The 26,239-nt window shown below is 39.4% G+C and overlaps 1 protein-coding gene across 5 annotated transcripts in view; it reads left to right on the top strand.

Annotated features, from left to right (window-relative positions):
- Positions 1–26,239, top strand: part of GRIA3 (glutamate ionotropic receptor AMPA type subunit 3) — a 2,740,455-nt gene that overhangs the window by 699,386 nt on the left and 2,014,830 nt on the right. For all 5 annotated transcript variants that reach the window (XM_044057328.1, XM_044057327.1, XM_044057326.1 and 2 more), the window contains exon 3: positions 1,890–2,129. In XM_044057328.1, coding sequence (XP_043913263.1) covers positions 1,890–2,129 — 240 coding nt within the window. The remainder of the gene's footprint in view (positions 1–1,889; positions 2,130–26,239) is intronic.

Genomic DNA, 26,239 nt, shown 5'->3' with positions numbered 1-26,239 from the left:
TTCCAGAAGAAAGCGACTCAAGTTGTATTAGAGGTGTAACGTATGCATGACCTCATTACAATACTCAGCTGAGAGGTGTCAACATGTATTCTGCCTTCTACCTGTTATGTTGATAGCTATGAATGTGATGATGTAAGCAATAACATTACCTGCTATTGAAGCAGGTAATTTAGTGATGCCAGCAGTGCGACAGTGGATATACGAGAATGCATAAATGTTAGACATTGAAAATGTGTTTTTCACTGAATGTAGCAATGTTGCTATATATTGAATCTATAAAACAAACAGCCTACAGTCAAACAACTGCACCAACCATATGAAAACAGTGATAAAGAAGTTGTCAGGGACAGTCAAAGCAAAGTTAGTTGACTCCATTTCAGCATTTACATTTCCAAAAATCTTTCTTGGTCTCACAATGTCACCTCTGTATGGTGATTCTTAAATGCTTTTGAACCACTACATAAACATCAGAGGGTGCCATACATTTTTTCATTCATCCCAAGTACTGCTGTGTACAATGTCTGTCAAACCTATTTTTGTGACTGAGCTGTTTAATGTTTAGAGGCTCTCCTCTTAATAGATACCATTTCATTAGGCAGATCCATATAAAACACCAAGAGAGACTTGAGTTCACTAAAAGATAAACTTTGTCTCAATAAAATGTTATTTTTTTATCATGTATACAGAATAGCAGTAAACTGAGAGGAAGGAATGGGCTGTAAGGTAATAGCCGCAGGGGAAAGTATGGGTCAATGGACTGATTGGGGACACACCTGGTCATCAGATGTGAGATAGGAAGTAAACATTGTCACAGTATCACAAACTGTGCATGCTGTGCAATAATTTGTTAATGGTAATTTCATCCATCTTGATGGCTGACTTTGTGTTGCTTCTTCTGTACTGATGAAAACGTAGAAACTATACAGCTATACATACATCTGTCCACATATATAGTGTGCGTGCATGCACGTATGCTTACTTGTGTGTAGTACTGTAACTACAGTACATAACCTTTCACGCGATGATGTACATTGGTATATAATCAAGCCAGTATGTGAGACAGTGAAAAAATTACAATAAAATCATGATGTTAACACATGCAAATGTAAATGTCTGTTATCGTACACAATATATAAAAACTTTAAGGTGAATTTTTGTTCATTACAGTATTGCCTTTGGATTCAATAAGTTACTTAGTTTTTGAAGCTTTATTAACAGATTAGAAACTTCTGTAATTTCTTAATTAAGGATAACAGTCAATACCTGTCAAACTATATGTAGTGCACATAGGATGTTAACAAAATGTTATTGAAATGTTTGTGAAGTACAATAGTTGACATAATGCAGCCAAACAAACTATCTGAATCCATCTTAGTGACTGCAGGTTTAATAACCTGTTAAACTTCATTTACCTTTTGCTGGCTGAATGGGGAGTCTGCCTGTAATGACCACAACTGGAAGCAGGAAGCAAGGAATGATAGCAAAGTAGTCTTTAGAGAGCAAAGGGTGAAAACACTGTACATTACATGAAAGAGCACACATCTATGGAACTAAATGTGATACAGAACAGATATTGAGCAAGTGGCATCGATCCCCACTGATCTGATTGATGCCATTTTGGCTAAGGCCCTAAACCTTGCCTTCTTTCACTCTTCATATTAGAGGATGCATGTTTGCTGCCAGGAGAGTTTGACCCCTTCATTGGGGAGGGGTGGGGGAATCACCTTGCAGAGGAGTCTGGATAATATTACTTAATGGTAACACTGTTTAACTCTGACATTTGCTGAGGTGTTATATCTGTATAAATAAACATAATCATACAACAGTATAGAAACTATACATTCATTCAACTAGACTTTATACTAACATCTTTTTTTTTTATCTTTCAGTTTGTTCACAGTTTTCCAGGGGAGTATATGCTATTTTTGGGTTCTACGACAAGAAATCTATGAACACCCTAACATCCTTTTGTGGGGCTCTACATACATCTTTTGTGACCCCAAGTTTTCCTACAGATGCCGATGTACAGTTTGTTATTCAGATGCGGCCGCCATTAAAGGGTGCCATTTTGAGTCTTATTGATCACTACAGATGGGATAGATTTGTTTACTTGTATGATACAGACAGAGGTAAGACATTTATCATGGTAAGATAGATATTGAAATAAAAGTGGTAGTTATAACAATATTTCTATGCTTATTTTGCTGTGTCATTATTTCAAAGTGTCCTTTAAATACCATGAATGTGGGAGAAGTGACTATATCCTTGGTCCATTTAAATAATCAGAAAACCAGCTGTTGTATTGGGAAACTTAATTCTTTGTCACAAATAGGATAGTGAAGTAAAAATCAGTACAGTAAGCATAGTGAATGATCTCTCAGTATGTCCTCTATTACTTTAATGTCTTTACTTTTTATAAATGCTTTGTAGGTATGTGACTGCAGTTGGTTTGCAATTATTGAGGATATAATGAAGTGTTTAATGTATTTATGACATGACATATTTTGCTGACTTCAACGCATTAACATTCATTAAAAGATGACATTTACACAGAAAAATAAATATTTAAGCATGCATGCATCTGTATGGTGAGTGGTAATACATATATACTAGCATACATGCTTCACAAAATCAAGTATGTTGTGTTTAATGCAAAGGTTCAGCACAGCATGCTCAATATTTAAGTGTAGGCTTACTGTGAAAGTAGCAAAAATCTCTCATAAAAAGGAAACACAAACACACACATGCACTTTTGTTTCAGTGTGCACTTATATCATTACTGTGCAGTCTGGTAAATATGTACAGGCTCCTTGTGCCATGCCTTTCTACCAATAATAATTATATAGGTTAACACTACTAATACAGAGAATTTATCAGCATGCTTGTTTTGGCACAGTACCGGAGGTCACACCTGCCATCATTATCAACTGTTAAAGAGTTCAGGTCATTGAAGCAGCGCGTTGTAAGTCATATCCAAAGCCCCGTTCTGTGTGTTGTCAGTGGATGTTGGGATTACTTCATAAGGGTAATTGATCAACTGTGTAACATATATGAGTGTACTTGCACCCTCTAGTGGTTTGAGTGTAGTACAACACCAAGTGGTATGAGTGGACTACAATAAATAGTGGTATGAGTGTAGTACAACACCTAGTTGTATGACCGTACTACAACATCTAGTGGTATGAGCGTAGTACATCTTGTGGTTTGAGCATAGCACAACATCTAGTGGTATGAGCATAGTACAACATCTAGTGGTTTCAGTGTAGTACAACATCTAGTGGTTTCAGCGTAGTACAACATCTTGTGGTTTGAGTGTAGTACAACATCTAGTGGTTTCAGCTTAGTACAATATCTTGTGGTTTCAGCATAGTACAACATCTTGTGATTTCAATGTAGTACAACATATAGTGGTTTGAGCATAGTACAACATCTAGTGGTATGAGTGTACTACAACATCTAGTGATTTGAGTGTAGTACAACACCTAGTGGTTTGAGTGTAGTACAACACCTAGTGGTTTGAGTGTAGTACAGCTCCTAGTAGTATGAGTGTAGTACAACACCTAGTGGTTTGAGTGTAGTACAACACCTAGTGGTTTGAGTGTAGTACAACACCTAGTGGTTTGAGTGTAGTACAACACCTAGTGGTTTGAGTGTAGTACAACACCTAGTGGTTTGAGTGTAGTACAACACCTAGTGGTTTGAGTGTAGTACAACACCTAGTGGTTTCAGTGTAGTACAGCTCCTAGTAGTATGAGTGTAGTACAACACCTAGTGGTTGGTTTAACTGTGGTGACACTGATGGTAGAATGCTATAATAGTAAATTAGAAAAATGTACTAGACTAGAGCAAATCAAGTCTGAATACCATTGTGCAACATTACAATTGTCTAACCAGTTGAGCTACGCGAGGTTTGTTTATGTATGTATTTATTTTTATTGTCAAACTCCTTATTGATATTGTCATTACTGTGGTAAGGGTGCAGAGTACCAGCACATACTACAGCCTTCCTGGGTTTCTTTAATATGGCTGGGAAGGGAGATCTGAAAGTCTTTTCAATTTCTGGATAGATTGCAAGAAAGTAGTTGTGGTTTGTTTTAATAGTAGCATGTTTGAGTCATTCATGTGTGATGCTCTGCCAGGGTACTTTTGAAGTGTGTGTATGTTGAAAAATGTATGTACACAACCCCCCCTATGAACCAACATGTCATCCACAAGATAAATGGGGGCATGCATAGGGGTATGCACATGATACAAAATAGACTGTCCTGTTTTTAAATATGTCCTGTATGGTATGAATTTAGAGCTATGGAGAACATCCTAAAGGTTTACTGTATGTACTGCAGGCACCATATATAATCTAAGGTCACAATACCATGTGACTTTAACTCACAATATGTTTGCAGCATATTGTTATATATACCTTATGCAGCATTTTTTTACCTTGTTTATAAAAATCTATATTTGAGTGCATAGCAATTCACAAGTCTTATAATTAATGGTTTAGGCCCATCTGGCATAAGCATTTGGAGTTAAATGCTGCATGTATTTCTAAGAGTTAGTGTATATAATCTGAGATTGTGCATTGTCTCTGTGTTATTGCCTTATAAATTTCCATATAGCTTGTCCATTCCAGGCTATTGATTTTTGTATCATGATGGGTATACTAGGCTGAAGCGTGTTTATTTTTATACATGGCCTAGGGGTTGCATAAAATGAGACTTCACAGAAACAAAGCAAATATACAGAGTTAATTAATAAAAGAAAATAAAGTACTGAAACAGTGGGCTGTAAAATCAGCACATACAGAATGTTTAACCTTTTTCTTCCTTTTCATCTCATGTTTAGCTTTCCTTTCCCCTCAGTTTGCCCTTGACCCCCTCCCCCAAATAGCCCATATTTATTTATTGTTCTGTCATCACACCCTTTATTTTTTGCTTTTGTTTAAGAAGCAGCATGAAGCTTGATCCCACTGTTATCTCATACCCATTTTGACATTATTCCTTCTTTGCCACTGCTAATCATATATCTTCACAAATTTGCACTATTCCTTTAGTTTTTTGTTGTTTATTTTTTATTTTCTGTTTTCTTTCTTTATAATATTATATTCTAAAGATTTTTTATACTTCTAAAGGTGGCATCAGAAAACATACAGTATTTTTTTTCACACATTAGTGTAGATATGTGCATTCCAGCTACTGTTTGCTGTGGACAGTATTGCTTATTTCAATGGATGAATTGTGCCAAATATGCCTATGCCTCATGCAAGTACTCTGAAATCTGTTTTAATGGGGTGTCTATTTCAGAATAACCTATCATGCAGCACTTATTGTATAGAAAGATGTACTTGACAGACATTTCAAAGCTACTGAGTGGGAGTTCAGGACCGTCTAATAAGCAGAATCACTGACACAAGGAGTGAAACAAGAAAGTAATCACTTTCTCCTGTATCATTAAAAATGTAAGTAAAATAAATAAAATACAGTGAGTCTGTCATCTTGGGATTTTATTTTTGGATATCAGACACTAGTACAGAATAATGCACATTCCGTCATGAGAACAAGACTTTGTGGTCAGTTTACTGCTCTTAAGCTACTGACAAAACATGTTTTGCTCATGGTCATCCTTACTGTTTGTTTCTTAGTACTACAAAATTTGTTTTGGTCAATACTGTCAGATATGAAGCATCTAATATTGCACTGTAAAATGAAAAGTATTTCCATTTTCTTGTAGAAATGACAATACCAGGTGCCAAAGCTTCAGTGAATATTCCCAAGCTCATGAATGTTATCTTAAAGCATGTTTGTCTTATATCTTACCATGCATTTTTTTTGCCATCAACATATATGTTCAGATGTAATAATCCTAAGCTGTGTTAGTGAACTTCATATCACCAAACTGTTAGTGTAATGGGGAATTAGAGAATGGGCAAACTGTACTTTAAAACCTGATTGGAGAATGAAAGGGTTAATGTACAGTTAAAGTCCCCTGTAAAATAAGTCCATCATTTCATGGCAGCATATTAAGCTACCGTGATACTCAAAACAGTTAAGAAGCAAATGGCCTCCATTTTCTTACTCTACCTAAACAGCATTTTTTGCTGTGTAGCAAACATAAAATGAAAAGAAAAAATTAAAACAAAAATAGAAAAGCATGTGTGTATGTTTGTTTTGCATTTGTATGTACATGTGAGCTTGCATGCATGTATGAGAACACAAGTGAGACTGAGTGAGAGAGATGTAAAAGAGACACCATTGATTGCAACAAGCAGTCAATCGGCACGGATTTGTTAAATACTGAGTTATGAAACTCTCAATGTTTGACATTTTAGCAAAACCACTGACAGTAAAGGAGGGTAGCATTCTTTGTGTGTGTCTGTTTCTGTATATGTGTGAATGCAAAGATTTAATATTTATATTTTGGATGTAAAATACTTTCGCCAAGAAAAATGGTATATACTGAACCAAGAATATCCAAAAAGAAACCATCAAACAGATCCAGAAAAAAAAATGCACACAAAGCTGGAAACCAGGATATCACCAAATCCAAATCTTTATTTTCCAACAGTTAGTGCTTTCGTCAGGTAGGAATCACCAGACTTCATCAGACAACTTCCAAACATACCTAGTGCTCTTTTATATAATATGTAATTAACCAGTCAATCAATACTGGACTCAGGGTGGTCAAAAAACAGCTATATAGCAAAGTTTTTGGATAACAAACTGAAGCTAAAGGTCCGAATCTTCCCCATATATGTCATGATTCTTGGTAATTTTTGAACAAATGTAACCAACTTGTTCCATAGAGTGAGGGTGTTTTTATTACCATCGATGTCCAGGATCTTTACAGTTGTATACCTCACACCACGGGGTTAGATTGGTTTTCTGATTTTTTTGCATACTGAATTCCATATTGAACAAAATACAGTCAACACCTATACACAGCTTATGGAAATTGTTTTAAAAAACAATTATATATATTTTGATGGCCATCACTTTAGACAGCTTGAAAGTGTGGCAATGGGGTCAGCTTGTGGCCCCCTTTTTGCTAATATAGTGATGGCCTGGTGGGAGAAACATTTCCTTTTTACCTCTCCTTTTTCAAACATATTCCCCTGTATTTACGTTATTTGGATAATTTATTTATTACATGGACAGGAACTTTGAGTGATATCTCTATATTTATGGAGTATCTTAATCAAACTACATGTTTTCTTCAGTTTAGTTATACTGTAAAGGTTAAACAAATTTCCTACCTGGATGTTATGATCACAAAAATTAGGGATGGATATATTAAGACTACTATTTTTAAGGAAGCCAACTTATTCAAATACCATGCTACACTATTCTAGCAGTCATCCTGGACATGTTAAACGGGGGATAGTTAAATGTCAACTTGTCTGGGCTGCTCGTATGGTTTCCCAGTTTGCAGATTTCCTGGATGAATGCGAGTTTATGGGTAAAATGTTCTTGGATAGAGGGTATCCTATCAGTCTAATTTATAATTTAAAACAGGAAGTCATCAATAAATGAAGGAACGGGTTTTATGTTCCAATATTGAATTGTTAGGATATGCCTATACAGAGTCTGGATATAGTACCCTACTACAATAGTAATAACCATGATTTAAACAAATCTGGAAAAAATTATAATTTGGCAGTTTCACAATTAAAGTGTAACAGGGGTGATAATGTTCACCAGGTGAAATGTCATTTTATTAGTACCTATTATAGTGACAGCTTGTTGATTCAGGATATTAATAAAAATTGGGCTATTCTTATGCAGGAGCAAAGTATGGTGGATACTTTTGGTAACAAACCTGAATTTTTATTTCATAGAGGTATGAATCTGAAGAGTTTGTTGGAAAAAACTATGCCCAATAATAATAACAATAAATTATATGGCTCCCTGCGGTATGTGTCACCAATGTAAATATATTTTGAGGAGTAATGTTATCACAATTGGTGGTAAGAAAATAGTGTTAAGGGGTAAATATAACCGCCAGTCTTGTGGTGTCATATGTGCCGCAGTTTGTTGCCAATGCCCGGCTTTTCTATATTGGGAAAACCCAACAGAAGCTTGCTCAACGTATCTATGAGCAAGTGTATGAAATTCAACAGCAGGATACAAAAAATGCTCTTTTTAGACATGTAAGAACAAATCCTGACCATAACTTTAAATTTTTGGTTATACAACAAGTTAAATGTGAGGCTAGAAGGGGCCGTGGAAGTTGTATCTCGAAGAAAGAGAGGCCTGGTGGCAAGTTTATTTGCTTATTCCCCACCAGGTCTAAATGATGTGATGTCTGTTTCAAGTAAACTTAAGTTAAAAGCTTTTGATAGATGAAGAAATTTATAGTTATAATAAAGGAATTTATGTCACTTAAATATTTTACTAGTGTATTTTTAATATATTTTGTATTCATTGTAAAAAAAAGTGGTTTTATTTATTAAATACATACAAATATTTTTTATTCTGCACAATGTTTAGATAATTGTTTAAAATATATATAGTTGCAGAAACATATGAGTATAATATGTTAGTTTTTTGTATATGTATAGGGCTGTGCTTGATTGTTTGCTGTGCATTTTAAATATTTAAGGTGTTTTTTAAAATTGGTAATTTTCTCATTAATTAATCAGATTATTGATTGATTGGTTAATTACATATTATATAAAAGAGCACTAGGTATGTTTGGAAGTTGTCTGATGGTGATTCCTACCTGACAAAAGCACTAACTGTTGGAAAATAAAGATTTAGATTTGGTGATCTCCTGGTTTCCAGCTTCATGTGCAGTTTTTTCTGGATATATACTGAACCAAGTTTTAAACATTATGCAGAGGAACTATTTTACATCAAAAATAAAAAAAGTATATAGTAATTAAAACAAAAGTATAAAATAATTTGAGAGAGCCCATTCTCAAAAAGCAAAAATGCCATCCAGGGTGTGTGCTATTCTGGAAGTAATGCCCTTTTAGAGGCGTAGAGGTCTTCTTCCAGTTCAACATTAGTTTTTAAGATGCACTTTGGATCATGACAAGTGAAGGTAGCATTCAGCCACTACAATTTTCCTAACGCAATGCAAAGCTGTTTATTTTTAAATTAAGGGCTATTCATAGTATGGCCTTACAAACGGTCCTTTACCTTCTCAGATTTAACTAATATGAAGTCTGAATATATATGTGTAGGTTTGGTCTTGTATGATAGAAATGCCAGCCCATATCTGTATAAACAAGACCCATTAGGTCTGTTGTAGTAATGTACGAGGCAGCTGCAAAGTCTGTCTTACTCTCTTTTGACAACTCCCTTATGACAGTTCCCAGAGGAAGCCTCAGAAACCATCTCAGTCTACTTTTCCCTGTTATTAAAATTCCTACAGGCAGTCTCAAAGCATTCTAAAGATGATCTTATGACAACTCAGACACAACCTTAAATCCTGGTTATACTCTTTCTGATGACTCTACTATACACTTTCCACAGACAGTGTCAAAGCCCATTTCTCACACTTTACACTCATACATTGACAGCCTCACAACACCTCTTTCATCAAAATATTGATTCAGTTTGTATAGATTCCTACTGAGTTGCCTGCCACCTCTGTGTCCCTAATGAATCTCATTTTCCAGAAGTGATTTTTGTCAGCTAACACAAACAGATAGACCTTACAGGGCAATTGACAGTCGAGCTATAGATGCCAGGTTATACTGGGGAACACCTTCATATTTCCAGGCCATCCACAAATTATACCCCTCTAACATGCCCAGGGTTTGCTTTAGGACCTAGTCATCCATACTTGAAACAAATCTGGTATGAGTCACTTGGGGCATCCTTTTAAACTACCAATACCATCTTAATTGTTTCCTCTTGTGGAAGAGCAGTTGCTGTGTTCCTATGTATTTGTAGATTCTTCAACCCCAAAATGAAGAGGTAGGCTATTGACATTGCAGAGAATTATAATTTCTGCAGCTTGTAAACTTAGCAGAATTATTTTGTTCACCGTCCCACAAATCATGACAGTAGGTGAGAATGGAGACACAGAATGACCCGCAAACTAATAGCTTTGCCTGATAATACAGCTGTTAATTTCCTGAGACTGCAGCTGTTCCCCCATCCCATCCTCATGGAGCAATTCTCCATTATTTATATGCAGGATCTGTATGTACTTAAGCTCCACTAACCAAAGCTGCCCCTGACCTTGATAACTGGCAGAATACCAGATCCCATATCTGAAGTTAATTCTCTGTGCAAACATACTACACAGCAATTACTTACTCAAGTATGTGTCTAAGGTTGTGTTCAGATGAGGAGTGTATAACTATGTACTGATGTCTGAGATGCTACCTCTGTATCCCCAAACTACGCACCCATTTAACCCCACCTGCATTTCTATATCCACTAACAAGATCATGATCTGGAGTAGTGACAAGATTCCGCCTTGTCAGAGCCAATTAACCAACACACATTAAATGAGTATGACTTAAGAAAAATGTAAGTGCATCTCTTACTCTGTTCCCTGTAATTCCCAGATGGCATGGGCTGCCCATAGTTTTGGAGGCCTCACACAGCACATACTTGGCTGTGTTGTAAGTCTTAAGTCAACAGATCAACAGTAGGAAACTCACATAATCCATCATGCATCTGAGTAAGGATGAACAACTTGTCCACTGCTGCATTTACATTGTTTCCTCCTGACTCAGAGGTTTGGCATAAACCATTTACTCCCCTTTACCATTCTATCCTAGGCTGTTCATCAGTGCTTAGCACTATCTATACAGGTAGTACACAACATCTAGTCTGTTTTTTTTATGAAAATGTGGACCACCACACCTCTTTGCCACAACTGAGTTTTTCCCACATTCCCTGGAGCACTAGACATCATTTACCTGTATAACCACAGCCTTTGCTTTTGCCTTTAAGGTTTTACCCCAGATCTCCTCTAGTCCTCCTTTACAACTATGATGATCCACACCATCTCACTGATTTCATCTATCAAACTCAAAAGCTACAGCTGTCATTGGCGTCTTCTCTCCTTTTCTTGCTACAACATTGACAATGTTGTGCAGTCTCTCGCCAGAAACTGCTTTATGCCAACCTCTAGTTTTCTTGTCATGACTTCTCCACAGTCCTCCAATGCCATATTTTTTACTTTAGTAATCACTCTCATTGTTTTCTTCCTTGCTTGTGTGTCTAATAAATAAAGAGCTCCTTCAATGATAATTACTTCAAATGCTACTTTCATTATTTTAATTTCTTTCTATTTTACATGTAAGTGAGCTGGCCCACTTAAGCATATTTTCAATTATGATATATTTACACAGTAATTAAAATAAGTATGCAGTGTAGAAGACAAAGGGGGAACAGTATTAAGTCAGCATAGCAGTCTTAGCAGCTTCATTCATCACTTACATCCACCACTCTTCCTAGGATTACAGTTAAGGCTGTCATTGGCATCTCCTGTCAGAGCTCTTTTCTTGATGCCTCAAGAACTGAAGGTGTTAAAATGGCCTATTCATTACTAAAAGTCCCCACTCTTACTCAGAACAAATTGACAGTTTTCTAAAGGGTAAGGCTTTTGAAGTATTTTGACATGCAGGTCTCCATCAGTCATTCGCAGGAGACCCTAACTTATTATCGGGACATCACTTTTCTGTCCTACCACTGCACTTATCTAAAAAAAAAAAAAAAAAAGAAAAGAAATTGGTAACAGGTGATAAGTTACCATTTATATCTTTCAATTCATCTGAGCCACTAGCATATTTGGTATTGACATGATCAAAGATTTGATCACTGATCTTCAGATCATGATGCAATAATGCCAGATGCACATAGGAATCTCTTTGGTTTCATGTACAATGACTATTATTAGTAATGTATGACCTGCTCAGAAGTCCAATAGCATCTTATCACCTAGCTTGGGGATCAGCATGCCATGCTCTAGATGTCTCCTTTATTATCTACATGACTATTGAGGCCTCTGAATAAGACTATGAAACTTCCACAACATACTATCACTAATGCCTCATTAACATTTCACAAAAATATCAGTTTGTACCTTTACTTATTCTGTGTGCAAAGAAAAAGAAAAAAAACTTGTGTTTTTAGCCTTCTCCTCCATGTGAAAAAATCAAACTGCATAGCCTTCAGCCAAACATTTGAATAATCCTATGAGTTTTCATTGCCTTTCAGAAAGAATAACTTCAAAATGAGTCTCCATACCCAGTTGTGAAGTGTAGTTACAGATTACATGTTGTAGGGATAGAGGAATCCAGTTGTAGTTAACCAGTACTTTTACATCTTCTATAATTACTCAGGCTCCTTACCTCTAATGCCAGTTTCATGTTCAGATATGAAGTTAACACTAGGGTGATCATTTAACTTTTGCTAAGAAAAAGTGGCTAGAAACATTAAAGCTGACCAACCTGCTTGGAATTTGAAGTGTCAAATTAAATGTCATATTCTTTTATTTGTTTTGTGTAACATTTCATTAGTAAAGATCCTTAGTAGACTATGATACCAATGTTTCTATCACTATTCCTGATTATTCTCACATTTATAGTAATTTGTCAAAAAAATGCATATATAAAGAGAATAAATGTTACTGGATATTGCATGCCACATGGTTCCACTGTCAGTCATTTATGAAGGCATGCAATATCTGATGCATGTTGACAGTAGGTATATTTTATTAATATACATAAATTGCAGGGTATGAGAATTAAATTCAGTTGGCAACAGAAGCTTCATTACTGATGATATGGAATGTTTGTCTACTAGTGACGTTTATGTAAAACAGCATGGTTTCTAAGGATATATCTGCTGCATAACACCCACTGGAAGCAGCAGGCCAGTTTTAAAGTCATTAGTTTCCTTATGCAAAGTTCTGTCAAATATCTCATTATTTTTTCATATTTTCACACTTATCTTGAAATTACTTTTACAAATCATATTCTAGCTCTCACTCCTGCAAGAATATGTTCTTCTTTCCCCTCTGCACCACCAACAGCTTCTAGTTGCATTTATGTCATTTTTGGTTTAAAGTGACTACACGAGCTATTAACTTATTTGAAGCTTCATAAAAGCCTTTATGAAACTAGAAACAGTAGATCTAGTGTTTAACTGTATCGCAGTGTGATTGGACTTTCCAAAAAAAAAAAAAAAGAAACAGAAAAATTAGTGTGTGCAATGTTCCTTCCTGCCAGAGTTGGTCATAAAAGTATATAGCACTTTTCATTGAAAGAAAAAGATAGGACTTCCCTCTTAAAGGACAAGTTTGATGTACACAGTAAGATAAAAAGATCCACTAAATATAAAGAGTTTATTTTTAGTAGATATCAGAGTTAGAAGATGATCATATGACTGATTTAATCTGAGTCATTGAAGTTTTTTGTCACACTTCCATTCTTACCTTTTGCACCACTGTATGTGGTACTTAAAGTCCCAAATATATTTTTTGTCCAATCAGCAACTGTTTTCATTCTCTTCTTTTATTAAAAATGCACCTTGTAAAATTAATTTTCCTTAGTCTTGCACCACTTAGGATTAATGGTGACCTTTAACTTCAGTGATGACAACTTAAGAAAAATGTGAGATGTATCCATAGATATTAATGGGCTCAAACTGCACAGATGCAGTGGTCTATATTAAGTTGTCAAAACGGCATTGCAGCAAATGCCTTTTCGTCGACACGTAAAAACCAAAATGCTAAAACAGCGAAAACCCCACATCACCGATGTTTTTCCTAGGGAAAAAAACGGTAGACCAACAAAATAAAACACACCAGTTAAAACATTTGCAGACCTGAGCTTTCAATGTATGAGTATTTTGCTCTTTACGTGTTAGCAAAATGGCATTCGCTGTAATGCCATTTCGACAATTTAATATAGACCCCAAGTGCAGATGTGCATCCATTAATGTCTATGGATCTATCTCTAAGATGATGTCACAGAAGGAAACATCACATTTATAGAACTGTGGTTTCTGTAAAAAGTTTGCAAATTTTATTTTTTTATTTTTATTTTTTTAAAGATAGTCCAGTTAAATAAAGATCAACTACGGCAAGATGTATTGTGGAATGTATCTCACCAGATGCTGCAGTACAGTAATAAAGTGTGATAATGCACTTTATCAAGTGATTGATTAGTATGTAGAATTTGAAATGGCCAACACAGAGGCAGGTTATTAAGAGCTTTAGATATAACTTTGGTCAAATGAGTAGATGTATGCCCAATGGGTAAACTGTCCATTATTCAGCTTAAGTGCATTACTGAAAAGTGTGAAGTGTGTCAAATAAAGGCAGTGAGTGAGAAAGAGAGAACAGCAACAAAACCCAACACTATTAACAGTATCAGTAATAAAAACATAAATGCTAACAACCATCTGACATATAATGTTATACTTGGTAATAAATTAGCAGGCAGAAATCATTCCCACTGAAATCAGTATATCTGCTGGCATATTGAAACAAAATGCAAAGCATTTAGTTAAGTCTATAAATTCTGCAGGGTCATTTTTTTAAGACCCAGTAAAATTGAAATTAAGTATTATAGCAAGATGTGAATGGCTTAGAGGCAAATGAGTCCAAGATGTATGTTGGTAAAAGTAAAATGGAAGCAGTAAGTACAGTGCATACATCAGATAAGGTTAAAACAAGTAAACAAGTGAGCAGTAACTTCAATAATGATGGTCTGAATTTAGTTCATGCTGCTTCTAATAATAGCAAGGAAAGTGTGGTCAGAAAAGAATGTTATTACAGGCATCTGATTTATTTTCATGTTAGATATTGGAGCAAAATGCAACATACTGTCAGAATCCAATTTTAAGGCACTTCATTTTAATAATAACATAACTTTAATTGCAGCTTAAGCTTGATCAGCTTACATAATTATGAGTGAAATATAAAGATGAACACAGCATTTAATATAAATACAATCACTGCAAATATGAAGAGTTATTTACTGAAGAAGCACTCTAAGTGAATAACAACTTTCTGTACTTGCAGTTGCACATACACTTGTTTTTCTTAACGTAACTGGGGCGGGGACTGAATATTCTACTAGTCCTTTTTAGCCAGTGCACAGTAATCACAGCTAAACGTCTGGGTCAAAGGTTCATTGGTTATTATTAGGCTAAAGGCCCTTGTGGGTCATTTTAAGCCTAGACAGTTATCCATTTGAGAATAAAACCTTGCACCTTCTGTCTGTAAGGTAAGTACCTTAACCATTATGCCATCTCCCAACCTGAATCAAACCCTGTACCTTATATCTGTGAAGCAAAGACCTTAACCATTATGCCAGTCCTCCCTTACATAAGACCGTGCCCTGCCAACTGTTGAGTCTAGAAAGCACAATGCTTATGGTGTTCTCTCTCTTTATTTCCATGAGATAGGGTTGCATTTACTAGAGAGTCTGTCATGATAGGGAAAAAGAAAAGTTTTTTTGAGGGTTTATAAAAGCAGAGAAAAATACATTGTTTCTCAGACAGACAAACTAGATTAAGGCTATCCATGAAAACTATCAAGAAAGTAGCTGTCTTTTGGGTTTAGTCCTGCTCACCATCTCTTGAGTTACATTTTTGAACTTTGGGTGTAGAAAGGCCACTGTATAGGAGACTCCAGAATGGTAGGCTTGAAGAATAAAGGCAGTCTGAAAGTTATCTCTGCAAACTTGAAGAAACACAAGAGATGTTGTAATTTAAAAGGGAAGGTAATGAAATTACTTTCACCTGTATGATAAAAAAGTTGAAAGAGAAATACCAGTATTTGTAAGTACTGTCATGTTCATTGTAAAGATACCATATTGAGCTGAACTATAGAAATCATATATGTTGTGTAGTAAAAACAGAGCTGAATTAGATCATAGTGACTGAGTGCTACACATACCGGAGTGGTAGACATGGAGGCACATGGCATCCCTTGAATAGCAGATATACATAGCCCATTGGTCACCAAGAGGAAAAATTAGGACAGATGGAGATGGCACCTGCATGCATTTCACACTAGACTAGGCAAGGCATAAATGTGCTATAAACTTCTCACCCAGTCTTGAAATAAATGGCCTTACTGGGAGAAGATAGTGAAGAAACTGATTTGTAAGGACACGGGGAGAATAAAATATGGCCATGCATCAAATAACCGTAGTGTTGCAACATAATACAAACCAATAGATTATATTTATTTATAAACTTCAGAAGCTTGATCTGAACTCTGGCACCAGTTTTGTTCTTGGTAAAAATATATTCCAAATTGACATATTATGCATACTGAATTTCTTCGTAAACATTTATTTAAGATTTTTGGTTTCAAGAGTCATAGGTTTGTAACTTTAATATATCATATAAATTACATAATATGTAATGATAATTCTGTGGTATTCCCTTCAAGAAAAGGTGAGTTCTCAAGTTTTTCTTGCCTGATGCACATTTTGTAGGAATGATCCTCACCTGATAAAAACACAACTGGGGGAATTGTGATTCTCCATGCAGGCATAATGGCATGGCCCCAACGCAGAAAATGGCCACCGAGTGATCCAGTAAAGTCGGGGGGGGGCGTGCATGCATTTGCAGACATGCTAGTGTCTGCGGAATGCAAATCACCTCATACACTGGTGAAATCCATGTAAATGAGGTTGATTTGTGATACAATAAGCAGAAAGGCACCCGTGTAGGTGCTATGGGGGTGTAAGAAATGTACGCTGATAGGAACAGTGTACCAGACTGTAAATTTTAAATAGGGGCTGTAAAAACACAGACAAAATGGTGGATATGACACTGTAGGCATGCAAATTGCCAAAACTTTGGCCAGTGACAAATAAAATGACCACCAGTGTAAAACCATCAAATAAACCAAAAACACGAACAGCAGAGGATGACACGACTCAGAAATTGGCATAAAACACCTTTACTCAACACTTTCGTCCTGAAAAACTTCTTCAGAAATATAAATACAAGGCAATCAATACATTTAAATACTTAAAATCATGTTCCACCCACAAACGTAATAGACAATTAAGTCAATTAACTTAATACAATCAACCAAAACAGTTCTAACACATTAATTAATGCATAAATGTACATTAATAACTATTTAATAAAATGTCATGGTTATCTACAATCTACTAAAAAACATTTTATATTAATAGATTTGTTTAAACCTGGGGGTCTGTCCGCTCCCAATCTAAGCTGACACAATGATTCAATATATATATAGAGAGAGAGAGACCCAGAAAAGCATGGAGTGATGTAGTGCTGCAGCCAGTCATACACCAGCTGTAACCAGTGACAGTGGCATGGGCAAATAGTACAGTAAGCTCTAGTGTGTAATAGTAGGTAGGTACGGGTTCTCATCTCTCATCAGCCACTGCGTGTGTGTGTGTGTGTGTGTGTGTGTGTGTGTGTGTGTGTGTGTGTGTGTGTGTGTATTCCACATACAGCAGAATACACATGCTCAACAGACATATGTCTGTGCAATGGTCCCTCATTTTATGGCCCTGTGACTACTGTCATCCACAACAGTAGCCTCCCTGTCAGCAGCTACTGATGCCATCCACACCAGTAGCAGTGGCAGACACTATCCAAATGCATATGCTCCATAGTGCATGTGATAACTATGTAGCATTATAGTGTATACAGCTAGATAGGTAGTGTTTCTAATCCCAGCAATGGGGACACAGTGAGTGTGTGTGTTTTTATATCCCCTTGCTGCTGTGTTTGTTTCTTGCCTATGTATGTGGCAATGCCAATACATTTTAAAGCCTGTGACCCCCCCCCCCATTGGCCTACTTTACAGGGCCTGCTGATGTCATCCACCTTAGATGCACTGTTACACACTCTCCAGACAAAAACTCTGTGGTGCATGCGATAAGTATGTAGCACTATAGTTTGTACAACTAGATAAGTAGGGGGTTTAATATCAGAACTGGCAAGTGTGTGTGTGTGTGTGTGTGTGTGTGTGTGTGTGTGTGTGTGTGTGTGCTCATGTGTGAAGAATATCCACCTGTAGCAGTGTAGCTGCCTTGTGTGTGTGATGGCTATACCATTTTGAGGGCCTGTTACTCCCCTCATTGGATTACTTTACAGGGACTGCTGGTGTCATCCACCTTAGATGTGCAGTTAGACACTCTCCAGGTTCATAAGATCTATGGTGCATGCTATAAATATGTAGCACTATAGTACAATACAACTAAATAGGTAGGGGTTCTAATCTCAAAACTGGCAACTCTTAGAGTGTATGTGTGTGTGTGTGTATATTCATATCCCCTTGCAGCAGTGTGGCTGTCTTTCCTGTGGTTGTGTGCAACAGTTATACCATTTTAAGGGCCTGTGCAAACCTGTGAACTCCCCTACTGTGGCAACCTTTACAGCACCTGCAGATGTCATCCACCTGAATAGTAGTGTCCAACACTACAAAAACATATAACATCCATGGTGCATGTGATATGTCTGTAGTGCTGGTAGTATGGACAACTAGACAGGTAGGAGTTCTTCTCTCAACAAAGGCGGTTCATGTGTGTGTGTGTGTGTGTGTGTGTATATATATATATATATATATATATATATATATATATATATATATATACGTACGTATATTCCCTTGCAGCAGTGTGACTTTGTTAGACCCAACACTTGTCCCACCATACAGGTTGCAGTCCATGTTTAGCCAGGTGTGTCCTGTGAAAACAACTAAAACAATGTATAGGTTCCAAAAGTGTAGGACAATAAACATTTCCTACATGTGTGTAGTAGTTGCATAAACCAGTCATTTTATATCTGAAACACCTGAATGTTCTGAGACATAGCATAACCTAGAGAAATGCTTCAAAAATAAGATGTCTTACTGGCAGACCGAGAGAAGTCCTGTCCTTTGCACTTGCTGTGGGTATGGATTGTCCTGACAACTGTCACGATACTATAAAATGTGTCCGACATTGGGCATTCATTAAAGTGGCGACCCTACTTTGTGTTGTCTACGTGTGTGCAATATGTATAATGTCAAGGCCCTGTGGGTAGCTGGTGCCACTACATAATCCACATGTATCTAGGCATGAATGCTAATCACCACCACTCACATATGGAGGTACTGACTAAGACTGTGGTAACTGTATGTTGTGTGCTGTCTATCATTGACCCACCAAATGATGTTGGCACACTGCAGAAGTGTCTTAAATTGGGTACAGACTGGCACCGAGGTCCTGGCCTCAAGCTAAATGCACAAAGTAGTACTGTCATGTCATACAGCAAGGAAATGGGCCATAAACACACAACCTGTGTTGAGACACCTGGGTACTCTGTTTGATAACAATGTCACATTCAACCATCATGTAGTGGCAGTGGTCAGAAAGGCCTTGTACATGGTGCAACTCATAGGTAAAGGAAGTGCATCCAGAAAAAAGCTGGACATTAATTACCTCTGTATAGTCCTCAGCCAGTAGAACAATAATTTTGTACAGTGGCCCATTTGATATGTACCTATCCAGACATCTGCAACAACTGGAAAGGCCATGGTAAAACCCACAAAGGTAATCCATGGCCTCAAACACCTGTCCCATGCAGACAGCCTCTAATCGGAAGTGCCCCACTTGATATCAGGTTGACCAGAGGTGGGCTGTGGCATGCCTACAACCCAGTGTTGGACCCTGCCCATTGACAGCATTACCAGCACAACAGGCCTGAATCTGATAGGCGACATCAACAAAACCTGCCAGACAGACAGGTTTGCCTCCCAGAGGTTGCCCTGCCTGAGGAATGCACTTCTTATACATGTCAGAGTACCATGCAGACCCTAATCAAGTGCAAGCGTTGTGAGTGGATGAGATACTGCAAATCTGTCCCAGGGATCCCACCTGTCCCCCTCAATTACCAGGGCAACAGGTGCTGATAGATGATTCTGTTGGTGATAAACTAATGGCTAGGCTTGTTAGGCACCCAGGGCCATTACTGTAGTAAACTTTAATGATCCTATGAACCTATGATCCGACTGAACTCCCTGGTGACATGTATCAAGAGTAGCATGCTGTGTCAAGGGGTATGCATGCAAGATTACGCTGTCTGCCTCCATTGTCCATGACACACTGTCCTACACATGTGCACCTAGTTAACCTTGCACATTTACAGCTGTATGCTGGTGACATCACATTCCTGCATTGCCACCATGCCATCCTGAGCCACTGTATTGGCATCAGTTCCCCTCGGCGTAGACACACAGACACCCGGAACAGAAACAGAAAAGGTCTGGGAGACGACGGTCAGTCAGCAATACTAACACCAAAGCACCATCATGGAACAAAGGTACATAAACTGTGATGTGTACTCATGACGCATGCCAGCAAACACCACCTTATAGGGCATAACACTACTGCACTACTAACTGTCAGTAATTGCACTATAGTCACCCTGTGCATCAGACACATATTCACATGTCTCTGCATCAATGGAGTGGATGACAGGGATGTGACACAGGTATCAGAGGCCTAGGCTGTGCCACACAGTGGACATCATGTGTGTGTGTCTGGAGGGGTGCTGGTCAGCTGGTCCATGGAGAGGAGCTCTATGCATCTGGTGGTGACCACATGATAGTGACGTTTGTGTGTGTGTACACAATCAAGGCACGTACTAGCCCTACATGAGCGTATGTTGGACAGCTGTGGGCTGTACATGGCAGAATGGTCCAGTTCACCATCTCTGGAAATGAACACTGGAACTGGTACACCAGGAGAGTTACTGGTACCACCATGGCCAGGGTAAGATACAGTACTACTTGCTGATGGTAACTTGTGTCTGCTGGGTTAGTGTCTTGTGGGACCACCCAGGACCACATGCCCATGGCCTGCCACATTGTGGTGTGTACAGGACCCACCCTTCAATACTGCTGTTGGTACTCTCATTACAGGAGTATGACTGTGCATGGCCATGTGGGCTCTCAGCTGATGTTGCTGACCTACGTCCATGTGTCCAATGCGCTACTCCCACCACATTACCAGCACAGGCATTGTAAGGAGTGACAGTGTCTCACTCTATGGTCTGTCCACTACATTGATGAAAATGATGTAGGGCATCACCAATGATGTGGATGGAGTCATGGATGCCAGACAGTGATGCACCCATGTTCTTGAGCATCCATCTGGTGTTGCGTTCAGAAAATGAAATGTGCCTCCAGGATGGACATAAACATGCATCTGGTGACACACGTTGTGACACATCTGATGTGCTGAATGGCCAGCAGTCGTCCTCCAAGCACCCCTGTCAGTCTGCCTATGTGGGACCTAGCCAGCTCCCTGGCAATGGCTACTGTCCACAGTCACAGATGCCATAGTCACCACACTCTCCTGTTTGATGCCACACCATCAGATTGGCCAATATTTGTGAACACGGGGAACTGGGTGTGTGTGAGCATACTGACTGTGTGTGGGAACATTGGGGGAGGAAGTGGGATGTCAACATGTGGCACAGATTCAGCTCCCAACAACACCACCTGTGCCTCACTATGGCCACCATCGTCACCAGAGTCCGATGAGACACTGACATGAGGTTGTGAGAAGAACAAACTCCAAACCCCATGGTCACCTTTGAGGAAGAAGATCACATGACTGCATTACTCCCTGCTCTATTATGTCTGCTGTTTCACAAAACACACAAACATACAGGTGAGGTGCCACAACTGCATTAACATATCACACCGTATTACTGATCCCATGCACAACACACAAGCAGACCATGACCGACACAGATAAGACAGGCCCTTAAATGCAGTGTAGCTACATCCAGTTAATGTTGCTAGTACTATACACATGTGAGATATGTGGCATGTCAGTGCATGTGATGGACCCCCACCTTCAACACAGTGCACCTTTTTCCACCATACTAATGCCCCCCTGTACAGCAGACTGCCTAAACCATCACAAAACTGTGTGTGAATATGTTACCACTCATGCAAATATGCTACTGTGATTACCAATGTAATGCATTGCAGTGAACCCCTCCACAACTGAACATACAAGTATTGCGATATGGCTAAGCTTAACAGTTGTGTCTACAGCAAACTGGCAGCCCTGAACTTGCTTAAGGTATTGCTGAGCCATGAAAATACAGTTGCACACTCACCGGCTACCGGATGATGGACTCCGGCCACAATAGAGGTACCTGTGGAATTGTGAGGGAGACGTATTGTCAGCAAACACAAATGTGGCATTGCTACAGGGTAATATGTGCATATATCAACATGTACATTATGAACCGTGATTCTGCCCACATTGCTGACATTCTCAATATGTGTGCACATGTGTGTGTTACAACCCTCACCCCACAAATGTAGAATAACCTAACATCTGTGTACAGGTATGCAGAGGCTGCCACTATGACTGCTATAGTATTAATGTGATGACCAGAGGAGGCTTACCTGGACTCTCCTCTGCTGTGGAAGCTGTGCCACCTACCTCCACAACATATGGTGTAGTGGATCTTTGTGAGTTAGTGGCTGGACCCAGGTTTGCCAGGAACTCCCCTGTGGCTGAGAGTGGTTGTAGTGTTGCAGGCCCTCCACTGGTGCAAGCATGTTCCAGGCCACAGCTGCGGCCTTTTGCTGTGCATTATTTATCATGTCTGTGGCATAGTATTGGACCTGCTACTAGCTCCTTTGCTGTTGCCTGACATGATTCCCTGATGCCACAAGGTCTGCCCACAGTGCAGCATGTTGTGGATGATTATGGCCACTCCTTGACAGCAGGGTCTGGTGATGGAGTCTCAGTCCGTCCAGTATGGCAGCATTCATACCATCTGAAAATGGTGAGTTCCTACATCGGTACATCACACCTGAAAGCCAAGAAGAGGAGAACACATCAGAAGACCGCATACATTGCTCTCCATTATGTACACACCCTGCACATCCACATTTGCCAGCAATATCCTCCACTAATTCCCACATCATACCCCCTCCATCTAGCACCACAGTGCATTATGTATGTGGCTATCAGCAACATTGTGCCAATAGAGCCTGCGTTGCCTTCCTGATCTTGCTGTTTCCTGCTACTTGCTACATGTACTCTTAGGTGTTCCACTGCATTTTACTGTTGCACCTATTACTGCTTGTTTATAGCCTGTCTACATTGTATGCAGTGGAGTCAGCCTCCTACGCCTGTTTTAAGCACCTGGGATGTAGGCCCACCCCTTATTTCTCCCTGGCCTTTGTCCGTCAGAGTCTGGAATATATGGCTGCACAATGTCTTACAGTTTCCCCTGCCAGTCATGTTGACATGGACATTCTGGCACAGTGTAGCAACTGCCTCATGCAAACAGAAAACCATCTACAAACACCACCAAGGAACACAATTTGTGAGAGCTGCAATGATGTTAGTAACCTACACTTCAAGCTCTTTCCTTGTCAAGGTCGCATATCTGGCACTGAACAGGTTGCCATCACAATCAGCACCTCGCACACCATCCATACCTACACAACACACACCGACATATGTATAGGTCCACAGCATACACATCCACTAACAACGGAGATGTCCAAGGCAAAGTCATATGTAAACTCCACAGCCCTCTACAGTACATACCACACAAAGCCACACACCTGTGTCCCACAGCTACAAAGGCGTCACCATAAATAAAACATATTAGTCATATGAGACTCCATTGTGAGACACACAGATGCACCTCTCACCAGGTTGTATGTGTGGAAGGTCACAGTTACTTGACAGCCAGCTGCCAGAATCTGCAATATTGCATATGCACTGCTGTCTCTCAACAACAGGTACTGTCATGAGTGTATCACAGTCTGTGTTGGCGTGCCTGGCCTGACATACACCTTCCTGGACTGTATGCAGAGCGACATGATTGAGCACACTGATTGTGTCCCAGGCAGGTATGTCCCTATCCTTATGCAGCATTTTAATGTCACCCAGAGCGATGTCGCAATTCAATAAGGAAATGATTGACCTTAACAATTGGCTTGTGATCCTGTACCATTCCAGTACCATTCCAGGGGCATCTGGTACCTGAGAGCTAGGGATTATATGAACAATAGACCACAATGCTTTGTCAGAGATGGCCTCCATCTGTGTCAAGTGGCCTTCACGTGTCTGGCATTGGTTCTTGCCACCCCCATAGTGCCTTTATTAGGAGACATGGTGAGGTTAACACTACCAACATACAACTGTGAGCACATCACACATTGAAGCCCATGCTGCTAAATGCTAGTAGTCTAAAGATGAATCTGCACTCATTGCAAGCATTCATAACCCTGGGAAATGCTGAGAGCTGTGCAGTCACAGACACATGGCTCAAAGCTACAGAGAGCACCCCACCTTTACATGGTCACCCATACTATCATACAGTCAGACCCTAAAGTGTGGGAGCTAAAACCATGGGACATGGTGTGTCACTATATATGAAAGACATACCTCCAGACTGTACAGGCAATAAAATGCACAGGGGACACTGCATGGGCAGTTTACCATTTCCAAGACACCTATTCACATCATAGCTAGCTACTAGACCCCACGTGACCAGGAAGCCCATTCTGCCTATATAGACCTGATCAACTGCATTAGGGTACGGGTCTGTACCCTAATCTTGGGTTACCTGAACTACCCAAGCATGCATTGGAAGATTCACAGCACACAAATGGCCAGAGATTCATCAACATTGAAAATGCAAACACCTGGGTGCAGCTAGGTGCTATCCCCACATGAAGTGAAGGTCTGCTGCAGTTGATATTGGACAAAACATGTAACCACTGCAGCATCCTGACAGTGTCATCCTCTGTGGTGAAAGTAACCATAAAGGGGTCATATTTGCAGTCACCATCTCCCACAATACCCATCTAGATAACATCAGACATACATACAACTCTAAAGTTGAATACAGCCTCCTGAGAGGTGGTATACACAGCTTAGCAGCCCCTGCCCCCTTTGTAGGAACTGGCACCAATATCCACAAACACACCAAAGTGATATACTTACATTTATATAGATGCATGGAGTCAGGTATGCCAGACAGGATTACATCATCCTCTGCAAGGATATGTACACCTGTCTGGTGGATATCTGCAATAAATAGTGTCTATAACAGGGATGACATATTGTTGTCCAAGGTAAAGTAGGGCCAGATGCCCATTTGGCACAATGTCTCCTTAGCCTGGACTAGCAAATAACATCAGTACTGGAATCCTGGAAAGCAAACCCCAAGCCCACATTGGTGACATCCACTACAGACAGTCATCTCCCCTTCTTCAAATATGTCTGCAACATCACAGGCAGCACACAAATATGCTCAGTAGTGGTGGTCAAGAACACCAGATATACAAGTGGTGTAGGTATAGCATACATGATGCCTGACAGATTCAGTGTAGGCTTTGCCCCCTGTCCCCCCATCAGTACATTAGGACATCCTCAGTTCCTGCCCCCTTCCCCTTATATGTAGGGAACAGGTCACCACTGCCACCTCAAAGTCATGATATACAGCTGCCATGGGAGCCTGTCACATCACAGGATGCATCCTACATGACCCCAAGCATCACCTTGCAGCACCATCAGGCACTGTATTCCACCAAGGCCTGACTACCACCTTTGTCCTAGCTGAGTGGAGGGCACCCACTGTCACCCCTTTACGCTAATGTGGGGCATCCACCAATCTGGCACATTATAGACCCATCAGCCTAAGTAGGCTGATCTGCAAAGCCATGGCACAGTTTATAGTGAACCTTGTTAACAAGGATATTGGCAACCTCCACACATTTCATCACACACAGGCTTTGTCAAGGCAGGGATCATTTCTGTTACAATTGGTTTACCTATTTGACACAGTCACCAAAGCCATGGATGGTGGGTGACAATGCACACTACCTACCTAGACCTGGCCAAAGACTTTGACAGTATTCCCCACTTGGCCATAATAGATATATGCTCCCACCTAGGCATCAGTCCGTATGTCAGCAGATGGGTAGCACACTGACAGGACCCACCTAGTCCACATAGGGGAATACCCTCAAGCGGTAGACTCATAACTAGTGGCATAACCCAGTGTTCTGTGTTTGGTCCTCTGTTATGTGCGATGTGCTCTTCTGAGGTGCAGTGCACAGCCATTGGGCTATGGCCGATCATATTAGCAAACAACTGCATGCTCTGTTCAGTCACTGGATTCCCTAGTGATGTGGACATCTGCCAAGAGGGGTCTAACACAGACACATCACTGGTGCCAGAAACATGGCCTCAGGCTGTGTATCATGAAAAGTGGCATCATCCCATTTGGGG

The sequence above is a fragment of the Protopterus annectens genome, chromosome 15.part0 (assembly GCF_019279795.1).
Source record: "Protopterus annectens isolate FY-2018-M chromosome 15.part0, PAN1.0, whole genome shotgun sequence".
Classification (NCBI taxonomy): domain Eukaryota; kingdom Metazoa; phylum Chordata; order Ceratodontiformes; family Protopteridae; genus Protopterus; species Protopterus annectens.
The sequence above is the reverse complement of the archived record's forward strand: the minus strand, read 5'-3'. Positions and strand labels throughout refer to the sequence as shown.